The 21,125-nt window shown below is 40.9% G+C and overlaps 2 protein-coding genes and 1 non-coding gene across 6 annotated transcripts in view; all 3 read right to left on the reverse strand.

The window, feature by feature from the left end:
* LOC139540819 (WD repeat-containing protein 18) overlaps positions 1–11,338 on the reverse strand; it is a 98,122-nt gene extending 86,784 nt beyond the window's left edge. Inside the window, exons 1-3 of the mRNA XM_071344801.1 lie at positions 10,945–11,338; positions 9,650–9,760; positions 7,728–7,861 (exon numbers count right to left, since the gene is read on the reverse strand). Coding sequence (XP_071200902.1) covers positions 7,728–7,861; positions 9,650–9,760; positions 10,945–11,154 — 455 coding nt within the window. The 5' untranslated portion in view covers positions 11,155–11,338. The remainder of the gene's footprint in view (positions 1–7,727; positions 7,862–9,649; positions 9,761–10,944) is intronic.
* Positions 5,792–5,866, reverse strand: trnaa-ugc (transfer RNA alanine (anticodon UGC)). Its single transcript has one exon. It is a non-coding gene; the product is annotated as a tRNA-Ala (tRNA).
* A 323-nt stretch (positions 11,339–11,661) lies between the features above and the next one.
* Positions 11,662–20,798, reverse strand: LOC139540828 (PWWP domain-containing DNA repair factor 3B-like). 4 transcript variants are annotated; one of them, XM_071344818.1, is made up of 16 exons: positions 20,586–20,797; positions 20,148–20,227; positions 19,868–19,938; positions 19,697–19,791; positions 18,595–18,803; positions 17,966–18,047; positions 16,113–16,259; positions 15,958–16,028; positions 15,745–15,824; positions 15,374–15,434; positions 14,379–14,454; positions 14,157–14,207; positions 13,566–13,816; positions 13,267–13,467; positions 12,941–13,029; positions 11,662–12,841 (listed from the first exon to the last, which is right to left on the reverse strand). In XM_071344818.1, the coding sequence occupies exons 2-16, from the start codon at positions 20,202–20,204 to the stop codon at positions 12,784–12,786; spliced, it is 1,599 nt and encodes a 532-aa protein (XP_071200919.1). In that variant the 5' UTR covers positions 20,205–20,227; positions 20,586–20,797; the 3' UTR covers positions 11,662–12,783. The 4 variants fall into 4 exon arrangements, with proteins under 4 accessions (XP_071200919.1, XP_071200921.1, XP_071200920.1 ...); XM_071344820.1 differs by having other exon boundaries at positions 16,113–16,190; positions 20,148–20,798; XM_071344819.1 differs by having other exon boundaries at positions 19,697–19,767; positions 20,148–20,796.
* Positions 20,799–21,125: the final 327 nt, after the last annotated feature.

The following is a 21,125-nucleotide window of genomic DNA, read 5'->3' on the forward strand; positions in this document are numbered from 1 at the left end:
ACTGAGCAATCGGGGGAGAAGGGCCTTGGTCAGGGAGGTGACCAGACGGAAGCCACATGACAGCCTGCTTGGAGTTAGCCAAAAGGCACCTTGTCTGTTGTAACCAAGATTTTACTTTAGGAAACCTGGCACTATCCTTACGGTGAAGCATGGGTGGAAGCATCATACTGTGTTTTTTTAATATATTTTTTACTCCCTTTATCTCCCGAATTTCGTGGTATCCAATTGGTAGTTAGTCTTGTCCCGTCGCTGCAAGAGGCAAAGGTCGAGAGCCATGCGTCCTCAAACACGACCCCACCAAGCCGCACTGCTTCTTGACACAATGCCAGCTTAATCCGGAAGCCAGCCGCACCAATGTGTCAGAGGAAATACCGTACGCCTGGTGACCGTGTCAGCGTGCATGCGCCCGGCCCGCCACAGGAGTCGCTAGAGCGCGATGGGACAAGGACATCCCGGCCGGCCAAACCCTCCCCTAACCCGGATGACGCTGGGCCAACTGTGCGCCGCCTCATGGGTCACCCGGTTGCGGCCGGCTGCAACACAGCCTGGAATTGAACCAGGATCTGTAGTGACACAACTAGCACTGGAATGCAGTGCCTTGCACCACTCGGGAGATGCTTTTCAGCAGCAGGGACTGGGAGACTAGTCAGGATCGAGGCAAAGATGAACAGAGCAAAGAACAGAGCAAAGTACAGAGAGATCCTTGATGAAAACCTGCTCCAAAGCTCTCAGACTGGGGCAAAGGTTCACCTTCCAACAGAACAACGACCCTAAGCACACAGCCAAGACAACGCAGGAGAGGCTTCGGGACAAGTCTCTGAAAGTCCTTGAGTGGCCCAGCCAGAGCCCAGACTTGAACCCGATCTAACATCTCTGGAGAAAGCGTTCAGCTTTCTCCAGAGCGTCCAGAGCAACGCTCCCCATCCAACCTGACAGAGCTTGAGAGGATCTGCAGAGAAGAATGGGAGAAAATCCCCAAATGCAGGTGTGCCATGAAGACTCGATGCTGTAATCACTGCTAAAGGTGCTTCAATAAAGTACTGAGTAAAGGGTCTGAAAACGTATGTATATGTGATATTTCAGTTTTTATTATCAAGTGTTTCTAAAAACCTGTTTTTGCTTTGTCATTATGGGATATTGTGGGGTTATATTTGAAAAAAACGACATCTAGGAGATAAGAAAGTTGCTTTGGCAGCAGCTAATGGGGATCCATAATAAATACAAATACATACTTCAGAATACACAAGATCAAGCACACACAAAATAAAGTGTTATTTTATTTTGAAAGTCATCTTTAAAATTTGCAAGCTATAACTGAATTATTGATGACTAGAACTGGAAACATCAGATGGCTTCCACAACATGTGAACAATATCAGACAAAAAATAAATAATTGACAGACTTAACTAGAACTGGCAGATGTTTTGGTAAGTTGTCAGGTGTAAACACATGACGTTTCCAATTTTCCCTAAACCTTTCCAAAGTGGCATGTGTCGGTAAATTGGAGCGGCAGGCAGCCTATTGGTTAGAGCGTTGGGCCAGTAACCGACAGGTTGCCAGATCGAATACCGAGCTGACAAGGTAAAAATCTGTCGTTCTGCCCCTGAACAAGGCAGTTAACCCATTGTTCCTAGGTCGTCATTGTAAATAATAATGTGTTCTTAACTGACTTGCCTAGTTAAATAAAGGTAAAAAAAAAAAAAAGGTAATTCCAGTGTTATTACATATTTGCAATCCCTAAATGCTATTTGTTCAGTATAAAAACACAATTTCAACCACATCAACCGCACCCAAACATTGTAGTGGTGTTATGGGGGTATCCAGGTGTCCTTTCAACCTCTCCAAAGTGTCCGAATGTGGTAATTGCACTGTTTTTACACACTGGATGTGCTTAAAAGTTATTGTTCACTATAAAAAAAATATTTCTACAACACCAACATCTTTCAAACATTGTGGTGGTGTTGGAGGACTCCCGCCGTTTACCCGCGCTTCATTGAATTTCTTCACTTTGACATTCAGAGCACTGGGCAGAAATCACATCGCGTCAACACCCACCTTGGGCCTTCGCGATGCTTAGTTTTAATTAAACAGTCGGACATACATGCCTACAGCGCATTAGCAGGCAACATATTTTTGATGCGCAAGGATAGTCACTCGGTGGACATTGGATGTTTCCATTAAGTCATACATCAGATAACATTGGTGGGAACAAATCTAGCCAATTGCCAATCTAAGGATTAATTTGATACTCCCCATGCAGCTTTACCTCAAACACAGACCAAATTGAAGCTTACCTTGTAAGTGGTTCGCTGTTTGTTGAAAACGTAATATATATATATTTTTTTTTTTATACTCTTGGGGCTGGTGATCAATAATGGTTGGTCACAGTCATACAAATAAGATATCCTAATGATCTGCGGAGCCCCGAATTTCGGTGTGTATCAATGTATTCCGTGTTTTTTTCGTTTATACTTCACAGTGCTAACTGGAATGTAGGTAGCAGCCATCTTGAAATGAGGTCATTGCCATTGTAAATTTGTATACCCATATATATGGCTGTAAGTCATACCAAAGATTTGAAGGCACTGATCAATAGCCAAGATACTCAGCTTTCCCAGATAGTGGCTACTGTTGTCATAACAGACTGATTTTTTTTTTTTTTTTTTAATCACATAGGGTCCCCAAACATAGGCACTTTACATTTAAGAGGTTTTAATGAGTGGATTAAACACACTTGGTGTGGGGCTACATCATTTGTTTGGCATTACAGGAGCAGACCTGCAAGGGCGAAATAACAGTTTAGACCTATAAAACAATGATTTATTTTCAACTGCAAGTACAGCTTCAGGACTCTTGATTATACACCACAAAGCCTCTGCTTTGAGGGGAAAATGGTTGCAACAAAGGTGGTGCGTTGTAAGAGGAGGACCTTTCAAGAACTTTGATACATCAAAAGCTATTTGGAATTGAGATGTCAAAAGCTCCGCCTGATGTTGACTATTGATATAGGTAATTAGGTAACGGCAAGTCTCATTTCAAACTGTATACTGGGCCATACGGTTGACATTATTTCTTTAGTAGAATTTACTTTTTTTGCTGCTTCCCTTGAGGATATGCATTGGCAATATAATAACATGCTCTACTAGAAAAAGAGAAGGTATTACTTTGAAAAGCAGACTGTCATACATTCATAGTAAATTCAAAGCAATCACTTATTTTTTTTCACTGCCAGGTAGTTCCGACAGCCTTCCTCAGTCTAAATTTTACCAATTCCATTTAAAATAGCAAACTTAATTTCTGAGGGAAAGGGAAAATATTACAACAGGTTTACATTTGCCATCTTGTTTACCACAACCTGTACATTTCCATTCCCCTTTAGTGCTGGCAGGCACTGGAAGTCTCACACTGCCACCTACTGGAGAAGAGTTAGGCCTACTTCAGTACCATTCAACCCCAGAGGAAATTGAATGAAAATAGTGAATCACTGAGTTCCCTGACTGATCGACAATTCTTTTCTCTCGATGCAAGGTGATTTGTAGATCAGTCTGTCTGTGCTGTCAGTATGATCAGTATAGATGTTTTCCAACTCTGCCAAAACATAGGTTGGACATTGGTCCAGTGCTTGAATTGAAAAGGCCTATCCATTCCCTGTAAACATTTTTTTTTAAGGTTTGATTAACATCATTCAATGCCATCTTTATTCACCAACTAATTAAAATAAGATCATAAGCAATTGAAAGATGTAGAGCATTACAGTTTTAGCACAATTCAACTCACAACCAGTCTGTACAATTTGTTCTCAAAATAGTTAAGCCTTTTATTCCGCCGATAACAATCCATTCCAAAATAAGAGAGGAGTAGCTGTCAGTGTTTCATAGCTCTACACGTCTTCATGATTAAATACTCAAACTCAGTAAACCAGTTTATTGCTCTCCCTGCCAATTATCAAAGCACTAATCCAATTTTTCACTGAGATTAAGAGATCAGAAGCTCCTTAAATATTCAGATCCTAAGGATGGGCTTGTGATAAAAATTACAATTGGGTTTTTGTCCCCTTTTTGTTGAAGGTTCAGAGAAAGCAGTGGAACCTATTTAATGTTCTCTCGATTTGGCAAGCACAAAATGTGTTTATGTCGCACTGGATAACATAGCATGAAATACAGCAGTGTAACAGTGTCAATAGTATAAGCCTAACCAAACGTCACCTGTCACTTCAAAGCCAGGTGCGTCCAACCGTGAGTCAGTAATGTAAAAACCACATTGAGAGAACAATTCCATTTGCCCCCTGTTACTTGATGACAAGCGACAGAGGTAAGAAAGGATTTCTGGCAGCTGATTTAACAAAACAAAAAAAATCATTTTTTTATTCTGCCGAGAAGTCGCTTTTAAGATAAGAGTGACAAGTTACACATTTTACTCAGATTCTCAGACTGTCCAAGGTAACTAATTAGCTAGCTTTGTAATCCTCTAAGTGTAGACAACCCTAATAATAGATGTGCAGTAGTATGTAATATTTCTTAACTAAGATACACTAGCTAAATCATTTTAGAGGTTAATAGCTGGGACCCTTTAGATGACAAATCAGAGGAAGATTTTCAAATAGTAAGTGAATATTTAATCGCTATTTGTGAATTTATGAAACAGTTGCCGGTGGAAAAATATTTTGATGTGGGGCGCCGTCCTCAAACAATCGCATTGCATGCTTTCGCTGTAATAGCTAATGTAAATCGGACAGTGCAGTTAAATTAACAAGAATTTAAGCTTTCAACCGATATAAGACACTTGTACATACCTAAATGTTTAAAATCCATACTTTTTATGATTATTTATTTGAATTGCGCGCCCTCCAATTTCACCGGAAGTTGTCCCGCTAGCGGAAATTGGTCATAGATGAAGATCAGATCAAATTTTAAGTCACAACAATAGAAAAACACAGTGTGCTTAAACTAATAACACACCAATTATTGTATTTTTCTTGTCTATATTGAATACATAATTTAAACATTCACAGTGTAGGTTGGAAAAAGTAATTGAACCCCTAGGCTAATGACTTCTCCAAAAGCTAATTGGAGTCCAATCAATGAGACGAGATTGGAGATATTGGTTAGAGCTGCCCTGCCCTATAAAAAAACCTCACAATTTGAGTTTGCTATTCACAAGAAGCATTGCCTGATATGAACCATGCTTCGAACAAACGAGATCTCAGAAGACCTAAGACTAAGAATTGTTGACTTGCATAAAGCTGGAAAGGGTTACAAATGTATCTCTAAAAGCCTTGATGTTCATCAGTCCAGGGTAAGACAAATTGTCTATAAATGGAGAAATTTCAGCACTGGTGCTACTCTCCCTAGGAGTCACCGTCCTGCAAAGATGACTACAATAGCACAGCGCAGAATGGTCAATGAGGTTAAGAAGAATCCTAGTGTCAGCTAAAGACATCTCTGGAACATGCTAACATCTCTGTTAACAAGTCTACGATACGTAAAACACTAAACAAGAATGGTGTTCATGAGAGGACGCCACGGAAGAAGACACTGCTGCACAAAGAAAACATTGCTGCGCGTCTGAAGATCGCAAAAGAGCACCTGGATGTTCCACAGCGCTAATGGAAAAATATTCTGTGGACAGATGAAACTGATGAAACTACAGTTGAGTTGTTTGGAAGGGAAAAAAAACTGTGTGTGGCGAAAAAAGGCATAGCACACCAACATTAACATTTACATTTAAGTCATTTAGCAGACGCTCTTATCCAGAGCGACTTACAAATTGGAAAGTTCATACATATTCATCCTGGTCCCCCGGTGGGAATTGAACCCACAACCCTGGCGTTGCAAGCGCCATGCTCTACCAACTGAGCCACACGGGCTCATCCCAACTAAAACCTCATCCCAACTGTAAATTATGGTGGAGGGAGCATCATAGTTTAGGCTGCTTTGCTGCCTCTGGGCCTGGACCGCTTGCTATCAAAAATTAATTCAAGTTTATCAATACATTTTGCAGGAGCTCACATTGAAGCTCAGATGCAGGACAACGACAAATGGCTTCAACAGAAGAAAATATGCCTTCCTGACCTCAACCCGATTAAGATGCTGTGGCATGACCTCAAGAGAGGGGTACACACCAGACATCCCAAGAATATTGCTGAACTGAAACATTTTTGTAAAGAGGAATGTTCAAAAATTCCTCCTGACCGTTGTGCAGGTCTGATCCGCAACTACAGAAAACGTTTGGTTGAGGTTCTTGCTGCCAAAGGAGGGTCAACCAGTTATTAAATCCAAGGGTTCGCATACTTTTTCCCAACGTGCACTGTGAATGTTTACACGGTGTGTTCAATAAAGACAGCAAACTTATAATTGTGTTATTAGTTTAAGTGTTTTAAGTATCCATTGTTGTGACTTAGATGAAGATCAGATCAAACTATGACCAATTACAGAAATCCGGGTAATTGCAAAAGGGTTCAAACTTTTTCTTGCCACTGTAGATGTGCATCAGCTGCCAAACACTTCAAGACAGGTGGAGTCTTCCTGGGGCGATGTTTTTTTTGTTGTTGAACGACTGTGAGAAGATAACTTCTGGTGACTTTTTTTTAAAGGACATTCTACTCCAAAATGCATGAATTTTATTATGTTCTCTTCCTTTAAAACTCATCTGAAAATCGAGGACAGTTGAATTTTATTTCTTGGTCTCAATGACATATTAGGCCAATTTTATATTAACCCCTAAAATGATTTAGCTAGCGTATCTTAGTTAAGAAATATTACATACTACTGCACATCTTACCTCTGCCACTTGTCATCAAGTAACTGTGGTTCCCCCCCAGCAGTGGGATGGTTTTTCAATACCATCAAATTGATTTCTTTAAAGTTTTTTAATAAATGTGAATATTTGTAACTACTTTAAGTAAATACCTGCAGTCAACTTGTACAATACGTTAGGAGATGAAGAACATTTTACATTTGTCATTTAGCAGACACTCTTATCCAGAGCGACTTACATTTTCGTACTTTTCATTCATTGCGTTCTTAATTTCACCGGTCACATTAGGAATATTACGGTAGTCCCCAGTCACGTCATGTGGTGTTTGTTTACAGGCACACAACGATGAGAGACAGGAACCATGTGAGTCCCTCACTGTTGTGCAGCATGCGCCAGGTGATCTAATTACAGTACGGAATTCACAACTAAATGTTTGCCAGCTAGATATCTTATAACTAACTACTAAGTTAACAGTCTAAAATGTGCTAAATGCTCTACAGTTGTGCATCTGGTTTGCTAATGTAGTAGCTAGTAAGCTATCTGGCAAAGTGGTTAGCTTCTTCCAAATCAAGCATTTGCTTGGCAACAGCAAAGAATCCCCTCCTGGATCAAGAGCCCTGCTGGCTGATATTTGTTTTGTAGGTGCAGCAAACTGTGAGTAGCATTTTTGTAGTTGTATAGTTTAGGTCAGAAACGACAAAATGTGTTAGCATTTAGTTAGCATTGTCTATGGGATTTTACATGTACTTGTTAGCATTGCTAACCTTCAGATTAATCAGAGTATCAGTGGGGTTTCAAACAGCGCCCCTTGTGTTCAGAGCTGGTATTAATGAATATCCAGGTATGGCACAAGTTCAGTATGAAAGTATGACAATCTGGACACCGTCCAAGCCTACTCAACAGCGTTTGGAGAAAACGGTTTAAACAGTGTTGGCGTAATTAACACACTCCAGTGTAAGAGCTGTTTGTACCTGGCTAGACTCCAGACCAGTGCCAGGTTGTCTTTGCCTCCTGAGATGAAATGGCTGCTGTCGTCACTGAAGCGCAGGCAGGTCAGGTCTTGGTAATGGCGGCTCAAGATGGCCAGCAAATTCCCAGAGGAAACCTAGAATGACAATTTCATTAACATCAAATGCCACTTAGCCTAGAGATAAGTTAATTGTATCACTGTATGAACATCTATTTCACTGACCAATGGAGTATCGCCTTATGAGAGTCATGCTGTTACAATCAAATTTTAGATAATGAGATACCCCACTTTCACTTTGGAAGGCTGAAAAAAACCTACAACTTGTGTTTATTGATGCATCAAACACAGATGGTGAGGAAATCAAACAGCAAATTAAGGATTTACAGTCACTAAATATGTGATTAAAATTACATTTCATGAGAGTAATCTTCTCGCATCTCATTAAAAAAACAGTCTATGGTGAGGACATAAAGTAGTTTGAAACTGGTGAGGCAAAGGTGATCTTTTTGCTGATACTAACAGCAGCTCCTTAGGTCAAACGTTAGGCCTAGCTGTAGCTTCCTCACAACTTCAGTCAGGACCGATAATGTTATCCTCAAAGTACTACAGAGACATTGAGGAGAAGAGTATACATGTCAGCCATAGCGTAGTCATTCCATACACATTACACAACTTAAAGTCAAATGTGAATTTGAATAACTATGACATCCCTTTTGCTGATGTTTTATATGTGACTCGTTTCAGGAAACTAGGCGTATGTCACGTCACTACTCCACAGGAGGCATTTGCGGGGAGATGAGTTTGGATTGGTCTGCCATCTAGCATGCTTCTGTTTATAACGTGAGCTTCTCAGTACGTGTTGATAGTCCTTTCTACCACAGCGTTTTTAAAATAATTAATAATAATTAATTAATTAAATTTGCATTCTTAGTTATAGCCTAATGTTAGCTAGCAAACATTGAACCTGGTTGGTTAGCTTTAGCTACCTGCAGATTCATACTACAGCTATGACAATGTTTGTATTGGTTGGTAGTAGTAGGAGTTGGGATTATGCTGGTTCATTGTTTAGCTAGCTAGCTACTAGTACATGTCTAAACAAAAGAAAAAAGACTGCATGTCTAAAAACACTTCACCAGATGAATACATGACCCATCAAGTTAGCCAGGTGTGTCTTGGGATGATTATGGCCATCTATAGTATTTCATGAACATGTGTACATTTCTAGACAATAGTGACCCATCCATTAACTAAATGTGGCTGGGGGGGTAGTTATAGCATTTCCTTCACATGACCCATCAATTTAGACAAGTGTGTCGGGTAAGCATCATCTAATAATTATACAAATATTTGTATCTGGACACTATCCGTTTTTGATATTGCTACTATGCAAGTTACCATTTCACCTTCTGTATCCTGTGAATGTGACAACTCAACTTTATATAGTGTGTGTTTACCAGACGGTAACGTGAAGAACATGACCTGCACCAAAGTCAGATTAGGATATAGGCCAAGGACCAGATCAAGTGTATTTGTACTTGGTGTTTTTCCTTCTTGTAGGCTACTACTGTCACCACTTTTAGTCTTGAAATCTTTGGCTGTTTAGTAATCACTCTGTTTAGCAAATTACCTCATGTGAATCCTTAAAGAGATGGTTGGGGCTAAGGCTTAAGAGGGTGTGAATGATGCTGAATGGGTGTAGACAACAAAGAGCTCTCCAGTAGGTGTACCAAAACATTCATGGGCCATTTTCTCAAAAGTGGAGTTACAAGTTTATCAACTTTAAAGCAGAATTACTTAAATTGTTCTTCAACTGCAGTGTATGATATACCACTTTCTAGCTGAGTCACTACTTTTATCCAATGTAAAAACCACAAATGTTGCTACATAAGACCGAATCGACGCGGTCGGTCATATATGTCTCACCTCCCATAAGTAGATGGCATCAGCAATGCCTGCCACCAAGTACAGGCCATTGGGGGATGCAGTCAGGCATGTCACAATCCCAGGGCACACAATTTTCTGCTGCAGCTGATCCTGAAATAAAAAAGATGTACATGTTTGATGCCTGTCAGCCTACATCGGAATGGGATATTTAGTTCCATTAGCTTTGTAGCCAATGCCGGTATTTGCATCTAATTCTATAGATATTCATTCATTCAGGCAACCTTTGAGACTATTGCCACAAAAACATGTTTGCTTTATTCCACAGATAAAACGAATGTCAGCATTTTAATATGACCCCCACATCTTGTTCACCCACTGGAACAATATAGTTCACATAAAAGTAATGTGTTATACATAATTCCACACCATGAATGTACAGGTGTCTGCCAAAATAAAGGAAACAACTTAAATTGGGTCTTATATTCACCACGAGCCACCACAACAGTTTCAAATGCTGTCTCGGGTGCTACTACATAATCTTCCATAAGTGTTCAATTGGGTTGAGACCTGGTGATTGACAGCCTTTAAACCCCCTATGCTTCTTTGAGACTCCTCTTTCAAAGTCACAGATATCTTATTCTAGCCATGGTAGACATAATAATGGGCAGCTATGCATGTTTTATACATGACCCTAAGAATGATGAGATGTTAATTGCTTAATTAAGTCAGGAGCAAGACCTGTGTGGAAGCACCAGTTTTCAATGTACTTTGTAGCCCTCATTTACTCAAGTTTTTCCTTTATTTTGACAGTCAACTGTATTATCATTATAGTACTATGGAGTGTACCATCACTGCCCCAATATTCTTCAAGCCCGGAGACCCCATAGTGTGCAGAATAATGTTCCAGTCCAGTCCTAATGCACCTGATAAACTGTTGATTAGATGAATGAGGTGTGTTAGTGCTGGACTAAAACAAAGCCAAAGGCCTGTATACCTTGTGATTCAGGACTAGAATTGAACAACACTACTGGTCATCTCTATGACTGATTAAGTGACACTCCATGTGTCCTTCATGAAAAAAATCGTGCATTCATCCCATGTGTAACAGTTAGGCCCATCTTCTATCCGTATCTAGCTAACGACAGAAAACACGTTTCACAATGAATAACCTTAGCCACCTTGCTAAACTAGCTAACCGGACAGACATACGATCAAACAAGCTAGCCATATGTAACGTTAGCTAACTATGTCCAAAGACCTTTCAGTGCATTATCTCCAGATAGCTATAAACAGCGCTCGCGCCCCTAGCAAGCTAGCCAAAGTTACCTAGCTACCTTTCTCTGGATTTCCCACACGTTGATGAAGTTTTTCCCGAGTTGGGCTCCGAGGATGTACTCTCCATTCAAAACTGTGAGTGACCTCGAAGAAGTATTGCCACCTCGATAGGCCAAGAGATTTGTACCCGAATGGAGTTCCAAAACGGCACAGTTCCATAGCTGTCCAGCCGAATCGGCACTCAAAACTATTTCCATAGGCGCGGACATCTTGGTACAGCACGCGTGTTGTTTTGGAAGTAAAGGAACTCAACGCATGCGCATACACGTCATTTCCTGATTGAAGGTATGGATTCTGGGTTATGTAGGTTTATTACGTTTACCTTTATTTAACTAGGCATGTCAGTTAAGAACAAATTGTTATTTACAATGACGGCCTACACCGACCAAACCCTAACTCGCAGCAATTGTGCGCCGCTATATGGGACTCCCAATCACGGTCGTCTTGGCAACAGAAAATATATGCAGCAAACACACTTGTGTAAAAAGAACAACGTAATTTTATTGCTTTCATCCCGATATCCGTTTTGTGCTTTGGTGATACAAACATACCTCACACAGAATAATAGCAACAAGTTCAAGAAAATAATTGTAAAGGAAAATACATTGAAGAAACAAACCACCACCGTTATAGCTATTTCAATTTGTACATATATCTCTGCCCATCACACAAGATGATCAATCATGCCAAATAACTAGACCGCGTGACAAATTACCTGATTTCACTTTCATTTATTGGAATTTTGCTTTTTCAAGAGCTCTACTTTTGCATCTGTATCACCAATTATGGCAGGAAGTTGAGTAACATACTGAGTATGCAATTGTGGATTCCATTCACTGTAGCTCCTGAAAATAATTGTGGAGGGGGGGGGGGAGCAATGGAAAATAAACAAACCACCACCGTTATAGCTACACCAATGTACACTGCACAAACATATAAATGCAACATGTAAAGTCTTGGTCCCATGTTTCATGAGCTGAAATAAGAGAATTTAATGTTAATTTCTCTGCCTCACAACCGCAGAACACGTGTATGGCGTCATGTAGGTGAGCGGTTTGCTGATGCCAACGTTGTGAATAGAGTGTTCCATGGTAGTGGTGGGGTTATGGTATGGGCAGGCATAAGCTATGGACAACGAACACAATTGCATTTCATCAATGGCAATTTGAATGCACAGACACACTGTGACAAGATCCTGAGGCCCATTGTCATGCCGTTCATCTGCCGCCATCACCTCATGTTTCAGCATAATAATGCACAGGCCTCATGTCGCAAGGATCTGTACACAATTCCTGGAAAATGTCCCAGTTCTTCCATGGCCTGCATACTCACCAGAAATTGAGTATGTTTGGGATGCGCTGGATCGTGTAAGCGTGTTCCAGTTTCCGCCAATATCCAGCAACTTCACACAGCCATTGAAAAGGAGTTACACAGACCACAATCAACAGCCTAATCAACTTTATGTGAAGATGTGTCACGCTGCTTGAGGCAAATGGTGGTCACACTAGATACTGATCCACGCCCCTACCATTTTTATAAACGGTATCTGTGGCCAACAGATACATATCTGTATTCCCAGTCATGTGAAATCCATAGATTAGGGCCTAATTCATTTATTTCAATTGACTGATTTGCTTATAGGAACTGTAACTCAGTAAAATCTTTGAAATTGTTGCATATTGCGTTTATATTTTTGTTCAGTATACAAATGATTGTATTGAAAAATAAAAAGAGTATGTAACCTATAAACACATAACCTATGAACAATATAAATACTAGTGGCATTAGCCAATGCAAACCCGAAACAGAACACACAACCCTTCTTATTCTTTATCTTTTCAGCAGTGCCTTTTCTTCATCTGCTGCACAATCATAAGGTCAAACTCCTCTCGCTCTCTGAAATGATTAAAGGGAAATACAATCAGCAAAATAAAAACAAGCTACAGTCCATGAAATCACAAAAAATAACAGACAAATACAGAGTCAACCTCTCACCTATTACTGATGCCAGGCCCTTGTGAGTATTTCTCTTCGGCCTGAACCAGGGATATGTTTTCGACCTCCGAGATTCCATGAATGACAGCCTGAAAATATCAAACTTGTGAGATGGAATAAAAGAAAGGACAGTTGGAGAGCATAGGATACAAAAACACATTTGAATTACATATAGTTCTGTATTTGCATACTACTGCAAGAACACTAGCCTGGACGCATTTGAATGCGCTTCACTGTAATAGCTAACTCTCACAATTGTTGTCATGCCATTTGTGCATGTACAAATCTAGGACCAGTCTGCAACAACACTCAAGACATTGAGTCACCTCTGGTAAGAGCACTTCGAGGATGAAGCGGATCTGATCCAACTCTGGCAGACTTGGCAAGGCGTCCTCCATGATGCTCCTGAGGTAAGTGAAAACCTGCTCCACCTGCTGGTCCGTCTCAAAGTAGGGGTCCACTGCTTGACCACTGGCCTTGCGGAAGGCCTTCAGCCACTTGGACACCACCTGACCGCTGATAATAGCCTATGATATGGAGAAAAGAGAAGAAAAGGTGCCTAACTATTGCCCAGGGATAAGCTATGTTTTACTCTCTTCTTCCCTCAGCTTACTAACTCTCTGACCTGCAAGTGCCTTTCCACGCCTCTTTTATCGACGATGAACTGCAGTAGTTTGTCGTTGGCCCGGTCCCGTGCAGCCTTGGCACGGTCAGGTAGCAGTCTCTTGGAGACCTGTGGCTTCTGGTCACTGCACTCGGTGGTCGCATGGTCTTCCAGAGTCCCCTGGTAACTTCTCTGGTCCTCCATGTCTTGACTTGGCGAGGCCAGGTAACTGTCAGACGGGCCGAGAAGGTACAGCTTTCTCATAGGGATGCCTGGAGGGCAGGAGCACAAAAAGGAGTAATACATTGGAATTGGCAATAATTATTATACAGTGAAAATCTGACAATGTTAAACAAAAGTGTTAAACTTTCACAATGGTTCATAGAGAAGAATGCCCAATTGTTATCAACCAGAAAGTATGCAGGTTCCTGTCAAGAAACGTTGCTCCATATCCTCATTCTACTATCGCCTCCTTGGTACATGGTTTGTTTTGATAGTTGTTCCTGCCAGTCTGTGGAAGCACCGGACTTGCTTGCACCTAGGAATTGGCATTAAATAGCAATGAAATAGGTACAAAAAATGACTTTGAACACAGGCCATTTCAAAACTTACTGATGTCATCAGCAACATACTCAACGAGGGAACCGGAAAATGAACCACAACCTGGGGGAACAAATGCATAAACATTTGATTCACTGGTCATTCAATTATATGCAGGCTTAGAACCTAAATTGATTGAAACACTAGCTACAAAACATTGTGTACTGCATATCCAACTGAAGACATTGGACAAAGAGTCAAATCCTAACCTCCTATGTTTGAAGGTTCTCTTACCAAGGCGAATTCTATAGTCCCCAATAAGCTTCAGGCAATAGTGGATGGCAGTACCATATTTCTCCTTGGCTTTGTCCTGTGAGAGATACCCACATTTCACCTCACATTCTCCATACATACATCAACTGAAGTAACATATAGACAGTAAGTAAATAAGTAATAAGTAAAAATAGTCATTTCAATAGCTATGTTTCCATCCAATTGGTGACTAATTTTCATGTGAATAATCTAAAAACTGCAGAAAAACAAAATGGGCATTTTCCCACGAGAGATGTGTTTCCATCAAATTGACTTGTTGCGGATAAAAGGCAGTGCGTGATGACGTAGTGCACATAAAAATAACTGGGTTTCCATCACATTTTCAACTCTACTGATGGTTTTGTCACAAAAAATGTTGCGTTATATAGCGAATGTACCCACTCTGGTCTTGGCACATGCGCCCTAGCCAACAGCTCGCAGATACAGTGCGGGTATAGCCTACATCACGGGATTATTTTGGACAATAGAGCGATATTATTTGTATTTGTCAAACGGCAGACAAGCATCGATTATCATGTCATCAGAATAAGATCCTCAACATTTATTGGAAAGGAGCATCAAGCTCATCAAGGTGCACTGTCATCACCCTGTGACTTATTTAGTCTGTAGCCTAATAAACTGCATGCTTTCCCGAGTCATAGTGGAAGGACAACCCGTCATCGCGTGACTCCACGTTTACTTCGATATGATGGTTATCATCTCAATATTTCTCGCATAATACAATTTACAGACATGAAAAGATCACCTTGTCTAGCATGTTTGATTTTGTCGACATTTGGAACGTTTGATGCTTCTATCAGATCTGTGGGGGCATTTTTACCTAACATGTACTTCACTTGCATAAAAAGGTTGAATGGAAAACTGGATCTACATGTCAATATTTGGAAGTCAACCATGGCACATTAATGACATAATATTTATCATATACTTTAAGTGCAAGTAAAGCAAAATCTCACCACCAACTCATTTGACTCCTCACAGTCAAAGGGCTTGATATTCTTTAAGGAGACCTTGACACTAAAGAAGGGTAAAATAAAATGTTTATTCATCCTTCAAAGTCGTGTCACTAAATACATATGTGACTTACCTTGGAGCCACAGTAGGGCAGAACTATGCGAATGATTCATGTTTCCTTCCTGCATTCTTTCGTAAAGACCAAATTCCTTCAGGTTACAGCCATAAACATACATATTTGTCTTGTTTACATAGAGATCATTGGTTACAGCTAATAACAGCAAATGAAAACAGCTTCCCAGCATAAATGATGTCTGAAAACATCTACACTTTCATATCTACAATCATTATTAGTATTACTGAAGATGCTCACCCCTTCCTCTTCTGTGTGAAAAGAAATGTGTCGATGAACACGACGCTGGCTTTCTTCTCTTTGCGGGAAACATACATGACCTGACGATGAAATGAGAAGCAAACATGTCATACATGCAAGTGTAAGTCCAGTCCCATTCCAAATCACTAATGATAGAAGAAAGCATACTAGGAATGAGTAGGAGTCAAAATCAATTGGACTAATGAAAATTACCATAGCAGGCCAGAAGGGGCAACGTCGATATTTACACCAGACACAAGCTCCCTTTGTGATGGATAGGGTTTCTGGGGGGGGTAAACCAATGAAACAATATCATATAGACTTCACGTGAGACATGCAGTTTAGAGAGTAGTGTAAAACTTGCTTACTCTTCGGTGAAGTGAAACTGGGTAGGTCATCATCCTCCTCATCCTCCAGACTACTGTCCTTCTGTTCGTCGAAGGACACTTGGAGCGGTTGCAGTGGGGATGAAGAAGGTGGAGTAAGGCTAAAATCACTTGACACATCGGCCACACCTATGCAGTGACACAAATTTCACACGTACCAACTTTTTACAATCTACAATCTTCAAATGGAATATTCAAGTGTTCCTGCTTACATTGAATGGCATACAGTACATTCGGAAATTATTCAGACCCCTCGACTTTTCCCACATTTTGTTACGTTACAGGCTTATTCTAAAATGGATCAAATACATTTTTTCCCTCATTCATTTACACACAATACCCCATAATGACAAAGTGAAAACAGGTTTTTAGAAATTGTAGCAAATGTATAAAAAAATGTTTTTAAACTTATTTACATAAGTATTCAGAACCTTTGCTATGACTCGAAATTGAGCTCAGGTGCATCCTGTTTCCATTGATCCTCCTTGAGATGTTTCTACAATGTGATTGGAGTCCCCCTGTGGTAAATGTAATTGATTGAACAGGATTTGGCACACACCTGTCTATATATAAGGTCCCACAGTTGACAGTGCATGTCAGAGCAAAAACCAAGCCATGATGTCGAAGGAATTGTCCGTAGAGCTCTGAGACAGGATTATCGAGGCACAGATCTGGGAAAGGGTACCAAAAAATAATTGCAGCATTGAAGGTCCCCAAGAACACATTTTAGAATAAGGCTGTAACGTAACAAAATGTGTAACAAATTTTATTTGTCCCATGCGCCTACACCTGTTGTATTCGGCGCATGGGACAAATAAAATTTGTTCCACATTTTTTTACGTTACAGCCTTATTCTAAAATGTATTAAATAGTGTTTTCCCCTCATCAATCTACACACAACACCCCATAATGCCAAAGCAAAAACAGGTTTTGACATTTTTACAAATTAAACAAATATAAAAAACAGATCACATTTACATAATTATTCAGACCCTTTACCCAGTACTTTGTGTGACGCCAGAAGCTTGGCACGCCTATATTTGGGGACTTTCTTTCATTCTTCGCTGCAGATCCTCTCAAGCTCTGTCGGGTTGGATGGGGACCGTCGGTTTGAGGCTATTTTAAGGTCTCTCCAGAGATGTTTGATCAGGTTCAACTCTGGGCTCTGGCTGGGCCACTCACATTGAGACTTGTCCCGAAGCCACTCCTGCATTGTCTTGGCTGTGTGCTTAGGGTCGTTGTCTTGTTGGAAGGTGACCCTTCGTCCCAGTCTGAAGTCCTGAGCGCTCTGGAGCAGGTTTTCATCAAGGATCTCGGTACTTTGCTCCATCCATCTTTCCTTTGAGCCTGACTAGTCTCCCAGTCACTGCCGCTGAAAATACATCCCCACAGCATGATGCTTCCACCACCATGCTTCACCGTAGGGATGGTGCCAGTTTTCCTCCAGACGTGATGCTTGGCATTCAGGCCAAAGAGTTCAATCTTGGTTTCATCAAACCAGAGAATCTTCTTTCTCATAGTCTGAGAGTAGACCTTAACGTGAAATGCTTACTTACAAGCCCTTAAACAACAATGCACTTCAAGAAATAGAGTTAAGAAAATATTTACTAAATTAACAATAAAATAACTAACGAGGCTATATACAGGGGGTACCGTTACCGAGTAAGAGACGGTAGCACCAACATTATGAACAAAATAAGTTACAAACAATGCAAAAAAAAATAAAAAATACCACAGGTGGTTAGGAGCCCGTAAAACAGCAGCTATCCCCTCCGGCGCCAAAAGTCAAGGGGTCTGAATACTTTCCGAATGCACTTAGAATCTATTTGGCTTACTGTGAACAGTGACATTCTCTTGAGCTGCACCCGGACTTGTTTTCTGAGAGGCACAATCGTTGTTTTCCTCAGACTGAGGCTCCTGTGGAGACATAAACAACAGCATGACATGGTTGTTATGATGGCATTATAAACTCAACTGGCATCAAAAGTAGTGGAGAGCAATGTTAAAGCATTAAATCAGTTGCAGTAGTGACTGACTAGTTCTCGTGAATTAAAATTGTCTGTGTGACATTTGTGTCTAGTGTCAAGTTTGCAGCGCAGAAGTACCTGTGTCTCAGCGTGCCTATACATAAGTCTGAACTTGGCTGCCCTTTGCTTAGGTGTCTCACAGCCATAGGCATCCCATAACTTGGGACTGGAATGGCCTGATGTGTTCTCTGGTGATGTATTGAGAGTTGGACTCTGTCTGGCCTGCTTTGGTGGACTGGTATCCTCATTCTCACTCAAATTCCTAGAATTCCACAAGCTGGACCACTGGGCTTGCTGGGTCCGCCGTCTCTGACTATTGCAAAACTTCCTTCTAATCTTACGGCCTTGTGAGGACCTCGTTTGAGCGCACTTCAGTATCTACTACTGTCTCTAAGTTTTGTGCTTTCCTGGTCTGCTTCTGTATCACTTGGCCTCACATTTGCTCGGATGACGCGTCTTGCTCTCGTTTCTTGCTCTTCAGGCGCCGATGGCAACTGTTGGTCTCTTCCCTTTTCGGATGTTCTGGGGTCTCCTAACACCAGAGTGCTGCTCGTCTCTCCTGAGGGGAACATATCCAATGCCAAGCGCAGTGCTCTCCGGTATTTCAATTCTCTTATTGGGTCCCTCCTTTTGGAAGCATGATCACCTGCGCGAGGATGAAAGATACTATTGTTGTTCAGTCTTCACGAGTTTGGGATAAGAGTGATGTGGGAGATCTAAGTGACATTGTATGCAAGCACACATGATCATATTGTAACCAACGATCACATAATAGCAAACAAGGCATTGTAGTAGACATGTATAATCTCATTTGAACATGTAGGTCTACTGTCTATGTTAGCATCTTTACTCTTATCTGATCCCATGATGTCCAAAATATCTTCCCTTTACACTAGATTATCAATCATGCCAAATAACTAGGCTGCGTGACAAATTAAATAATTTCACTATAACTGGTCAGGTCTTTATTGTTTTGCAAAATCAAGAGATCTGCTTTTGCATCAGTATCACCAAATATGGCAGTAAGTTGAGTAACATATCGAGTATGCAAATGTGGATTCCACTCAACTGTACAACACTTTGTTCAACAAGTACTCACTAACTCAAGGGCCTACTTATGGGAAGTCACTCCCTAATCTGAAATGGTATCGGAATTAAATTATGTAAATGTTTTGACAACTGCTGAAAGTGAGCCAGGTTTATAATGACAAAATGTTTATCATCTCAACGGGACAAATTGAAGTGGAACCGAATGTTGACTAGAGAAACACCAACACACAAAGGCCTAGGCAGCTACAAGGAAAGACTCCCTGCTTCAGATGGGTTGTAGGTGATATGGGAGATGAAGTTGGACAGTATAAAGGTGTCAAACTCTGCATATCTGAAAAGGAAATGAGGCTCATTGTACACGAACAGAGCCACTTCCAATGCCTCTAGTCATGTGACATAAGATAACTTGTGGTTACGAGGAAGAATTGACTGGCAAAGGTTAATAAATGAAGGTACTGTATGTTGACAGAGAAGTGTTGTGGGACTTACTGAGATGTCCAGAGATGCTCTCGATGCATTCTTGGGTCAGGGCTTGCGTTTCCTTCTGCTGCACCCACACTCTGCAAAACAAAATACACACTCCTCTAATGGTTATTGATGAATGTATCCATGTCAGAGGAGAGAAGAGTGCTGAGTTTGTCAATAACAAGAGGGGCCTACCTGTGACCTTCTCCCAACATTTCCACTTCCATATCCTTCTTCCTCTTGGAATTGCACACCCTTCTCAAAACCTTGTACAAGTGAAACAATAGCTGCATGTGAAACGGATGCCAAATACTGCACCCCTTACCTCCAAAATACTGTACTAGAGAGAGCTTTTGAGAACATGTGTACAGATTCCACGTGTTTACAATTCCATCTGATACTGACAGGGATGTGTGGTCATTTGTGTATGTGCACGTATCCAAAGGATGTTAGCCTAGTAATGTCTTTGTCTTACCTTAGCTGGCCAGTGGTGGCCTTTCCACTTGCATAGGAGATATTCAGAGGCTTCCATGTAACTAGATAGCTAGCCAGAATCTGCAGGGCGACAATCTCAATGTGGTGAGCATAGAATTAAGAATGAATATTATCATTCTTATTACTATGGCTGTGAGAGTATCGCCCAGCTATGACGTTTCAAAAATATTACTGGCAGACATGGCTGATATTTGATAGCTCAAACAAAAACAAAAAAAGTCCTGCTACTATTTCCTAAATGTTCCTTAAGTAACTGTAGTTGATGGGTTTACTGTTCCTTCGTATCAAAACAAATCCTAACCACTTTCGCATTTGCAGTGGGCCAGCCAACTACTGTAGTCGTCATTATGAGCAACAAAAAACAATGAATATCCCCTGACATACCACGCAAATAGATTTTGCAGTATATGTTACTCACTCAGTTGATTGAGGTGTGACAATAATTAGTTTATTCAGTCACCACACCAGCTAGGCTACAATTTGGTAGAAATTAGAAGAGTCCTGTAGCTAGTTGCTACAGTAGTAACGTTAGCTAGCTACTGTCAGTGATAGCTCGGAATGAAACTTTACCACATGCATAACATAAAGTCCCCCCATATTCAACTCTCGTCTCGTGGCCAGTCGCGTCATACGCTGCGCACGCAAGCAGATTTGAATTGGGGAAGGGGCAGGCTACGCGTAGGTACAGTGTGTTAATCAAAATGTTATACGATAACAATTACATGGCGTATACAGAATTTACTTTTCGTAGCAGGTTCGGACAATTTACACGTTTACATTTTAGCAGACATTCTTATCCAGAGTGATTTACTGGAGCAATTAGGGCTAAGTGCCTTGCTCATGGGAACATTTTTCACCCTAGTCCATTCAGGCGACCTTTCAGTTACTGGCCCAACGCTCTAAACCGCTAGGGTTCGTGCCACCCTACACAGCAGGTTAGCATAAATAGCATAGCAGG

The sequence above is a fragment of the Salvelinus alpinus genome, chromosome 16 (genome assembly GCF_045679555.1).
Source record: "Salvelinus alpinus chromosome 16, SLU_Salpinus.1, whole genome shotgun sequence".
Taxonomy (NCBI): Eukaryota; Metazoa; Chordata; class Actinopteri; order Salmoniformes; family Salmonidae; genus Salvelinus; species Salvelinus alpinus.

Coding starts and splice junctions, on each gene's coding strand:
- LOC139540828 (XM_071344818.1), bottom strand. CDS start 20,204: ATGGAAGCCTCTGAATATCTCCTATGCAAGTGGAAAGGCCACCACTGG. Junction 13,468..13,565: donor GCGTGGAAAGGCACTTGCAG/GTCAGAGAGTTA, acceptor TCCATATCATAG/GCTATTATCAGCGGTCAGGT. Junction 13,030..13,266: donor TCGAAGTGCTCTTACCAGAG/GTGACTCAATGT, acceptor TGATATTTTCAG/GCTGTCATTCATGGAATCTC.